Raw genomic sequence first — 3,221 nt, 5'->3', positions numbered from 1 at the left:
GACCAGGGACAGCGTGGCGGGACGGGGACAGGCCCCAGGGCCACGCACAGCCTCAGGAGGGAGCGCGGGCCAACAGGCACGTGGCCTCTGGGTGGGAACGCTGCGACGGTGGGCAGAGGACCGGCTAGTTTCCAGTGGCTCAAGGTTTACTCTGAAAGGCAGTGGAGGCCTTCGGCCATCACAGAGCAGTCCCTGAACATCCGAGGACTCCAGGGTTCCATGGACCACAGTTTGAACGGCCCAGCCAGGCAGGGCTGTCTCCTGTTCCGCCCGCCCCACAGCTCTCACCGGGACAGACCCTCCAGAAGCAGAGGCCTGAGGCCACACCCTCTGGGGCACCAGGAGTGGACCCTCCCAGCTCGCCTGCCGCCCGCTATGTCCACCACAGCAGCTGAGGAGGTGAGAGGGGCCCCAGTGGCCGAGGTGGAGGCAATGGCCTCCCGGACTGCTTCCCAACAGAAGGGCCCCGACCTCGCAGGAGCCCTGGTCACCGCGACGGGTGAAGGCTGCAGAGGCGGCGGCCTGGCTGTGTCCACGTGGAAGGTGCTAGAGCAGGGGCAGGGCCTAGCATTAGGTCCGGGTTCACTACAGAGCGAGAGCTCCACCATGGAAATGCCTGCAAGGCTCCGGGGACACAGGGAGCACTCCGTGTGTCTGATGCTGCTCCGGAGTGTTCCCAACACAGGCACAGACCCAAAGGCCCCCCCTGCACCCCGCAGGCAGGATGCGGGCAGCGCACCTTTAGGTCGTTGTGTAGCGAGTGTCCCACGAGGATCCGGCCCCGCAGCATCTCGGCCACTTCCTTCTGAACAACGGCAAACGCTTCTCCTGAAACCGAACCAGACGCGACAGTAAAGCCCGGCCGTTGTCTGGTCAGACCTCAGGGCCGATAGGCTGGGTTCAGAGCCGGTCCGAGGACACGGGGAGCCATCTGAAGGCCACTCACCCCGGGGAGGGGAGACTCAGGACCCTGGCTACGGAAGGCTCCAGAACAGGGACCGAGAGGAATGTGAGCCCGCCCCGCCTGTCCTCTCTCAGCTCCCGGCTGGGAGTGACCCACCCCGCTGGAGGTGCTCCGGCCGGACCCCGCTGACCGCCGTCCTGTAGTCCGTCACCGGCTGGGTCGGCTTGATGTACTTGTCGTAGACACACTTCCCGTACTGGTTCACGATGGACACGCGGGCGGCGAGGCTCTCCTCCCCCGTGGGGCCCACGCCCACCATCTCGCAGTCCATGGCTAAGGCTTTCGTCAGGCTGCAGGGACCAGAGGCTCCAGCTTAACTCACACAGCAGGACCCCGGGATCGGCACCACCAATGACCAGCTCTGACCCTGGGCCAGGGGGGCACCCCCCCTGAAGGGCCACCCGCCCCCCCGGCCCTGAGGCGCAGCCACGTACCCGCTGAAGGCCTGCTCCTTCACCAGCGCCACGCCGCTCTCCCTCTCGCCCCGCTGCTTCCTTGCTATCCGGGCTGCCTCTGGGCCCATGGCCGCTTCGATATCCACCGGGTCAACATCATCGAACCAGATGTCTCGTCTAAAAGGCAGAGGGGCAGGCTGACTGGGTGTCAGGCTGACTGTGTGTCAGGCTGACGTGTGTCGCGGAGACACCCTCACCGCGCTGGCCCGAGTGCCCAGCTGCTGCTGCTATTCCGATCACAGGACACTCTCGTCACTTTTCTGTTTATTTAGGAAATACACTCATTACCCGAAGTTTAGGAACCGCAAGTAAACAGAGTAGAAAACAGAAACGTCAACCCTCCAGACCCGAGTGACGGCCCGCAGCCCGCAGCGCCGGGGTGTGAGGGTCTGCCTGGTGGGAGTCTCGGGCTCCGTTTAAATGTCACTTCCCCAGGGACCTCTTGCTGACCCACTAGTGGACCCGCTCCTCCCGGAGCAACTGACAGAATTACTGAAATCATTCCAGTTCATCGTGTCTCCCCACTTGGCCTCAGCCTCAGCAGGGAGGGCCCACGGCGGCCACTCTATTTCCAGGCAGCGTGCCCGATGCACAACCACACAGGCCGGCCCTCAGACTGCTCCCCCACACCCCTCGGCAACTGTCCCAGCGACACACGGACAGCCCCGCTCACAAACACGCCCCTCCAGCTGGCCACTGACCCCTCGTCCTCCCCAGGTGGGTGACCATCACAGGGTCTGTTGAGTCACCATGGGGCGCTCAGCCAGCACTTCCCGTCTCACAGACCCCCTCCCACCCAGACAACACTGATGACGGCCGGGAGGCCCAGGGGACAGCAAACCTTGCCCCAAACCACCCCACCAGCAAGATGCAGGAACCGGCTTCAAACTCGGGTCTTCCCGGCTTTGACACTCATTCATTCCACGGGTCTTCCCCGGAGGCACCAAGTGCCCAGCTCCGCCCTGGGTCCCGGGGTACAGCAGCCATGAGCAGGCCCGGCCCTCATTCTGGGTGGGCCCCAGCCCCGCCTCCTCAAGCAGACAGGCTCAGTGGCTAGGACTTTGTCCTTGGCGATGCCCACGACAGGCTGGGTGGCAGAGGAGGCAGTGCCGTCACCACGGGAGAGGCCGCCAGTACTTACTCGGTGGGCGGGGCTGGGGCCAAGGCTGCCGGCGCCTCTTTGGCTTTCCGCTTCTGATGTGTGAGACCCCCTCGTTTTGGAGAAACGTCACCATTTGTCCTTCTCTTGGCTGCTTTCTCCCCGTGCTCTGCTCCGCGGGCCTTGCTGGGCAGTGAGGCTGGAGGAAGGGAGCGCACGGCCGCCTCTCCGCCTGCCTTTTCCGTCCCCGCCTCCTCTCTCTTGGCTTTTCTGTCCCGTCGGGTCATTTGGGGCTGCTTTTTGGAATCCCGCTGAGAGAGAACAAGAGGCTTTCCTGGGGCCGGTGACTTCTGTTTCAACACCTACAATAAAGACACAATTTTAATGCGGACATGACGCACAAGAGGCTGAAAAAACACGTGTGTGTACGTACACGTAGAAGACAGCAGAGGGGAGGGGAGAATGTATGAGTGGCCACCTGGACCAGCACCTGCTAAGCCTGCCCACTGATGCCCAAAAGGCGCGGGTGCAGCCCGACTCCCAGTCCTGCCCACTCGGCTGGGACCCTGGGTAAGGTAACCGGGCCCATTTCCCCGTCTGTAAACGGAGATGATCACGGGGGTCTCCCTCAGTGTTGGCGGGACTTAGGGACACGCTGGGTCCCAGGGCGGCGCGTGCGCACTTGAGAGCTCGGCCCGGGGCA

General features: G+C 63.8%; 1 protein-coding gene across 1 annotated transcript in view; it reads right to left on the bottom strand.

The window, feature by feature from the left end:
- REXO4 (REX4 homolog, 3'-5' exonuclease) overlaps positions 1-3,157 on the bottom strand; it is a 5,830-nt gene extending 2,673 nt beyond the window's left edge. Inside the window, exons 1-4 of the mRNA XM_006776528.2 lie at positions 2,561-3,157; positions 1,399-1,536; positions 1,061-1,254; positions 740-828 (exon numbers count right to left, since the gene is read on the bottom strand). Of these exons, the coding sequence (XP_006776591.1) occupies positions 740-828; positions 1,061-1,254; positions 1,399-1,536; positions 2,561-2,805 (666 nt within the window). The 5' untranslated portion in view covers positions 2,806-3,157. The remainder of the gene's footprint in view (positions 1-739; positions 829-1,060; positions 1,255-1,398; positions 1,537-2,560) is intronic.
- Between the last annotated feature and the right edge of the window lie 64 nt (positions 3,158-3,221).

The sequence above is a fragment of the Myotis davidii genome, unplaced genomic scaffold (assembly GCF_000327345.1).
Source record: "Myotis davidii unplaced genomic scaffold, ASM32734v1 scaffold609, whole genome shotgun sequence".
NCBI classification, from domain to species: Eukaryota; Metazoa; Chordata; class Mammalia; order Chiroptera; family Vespertilionidae; genus Myotis; species Myotis davidii.
Note: the sequence above shows the minus strand (reverse complement) of the source record. Positions and strands in the feature narration are given on the sequence as shown.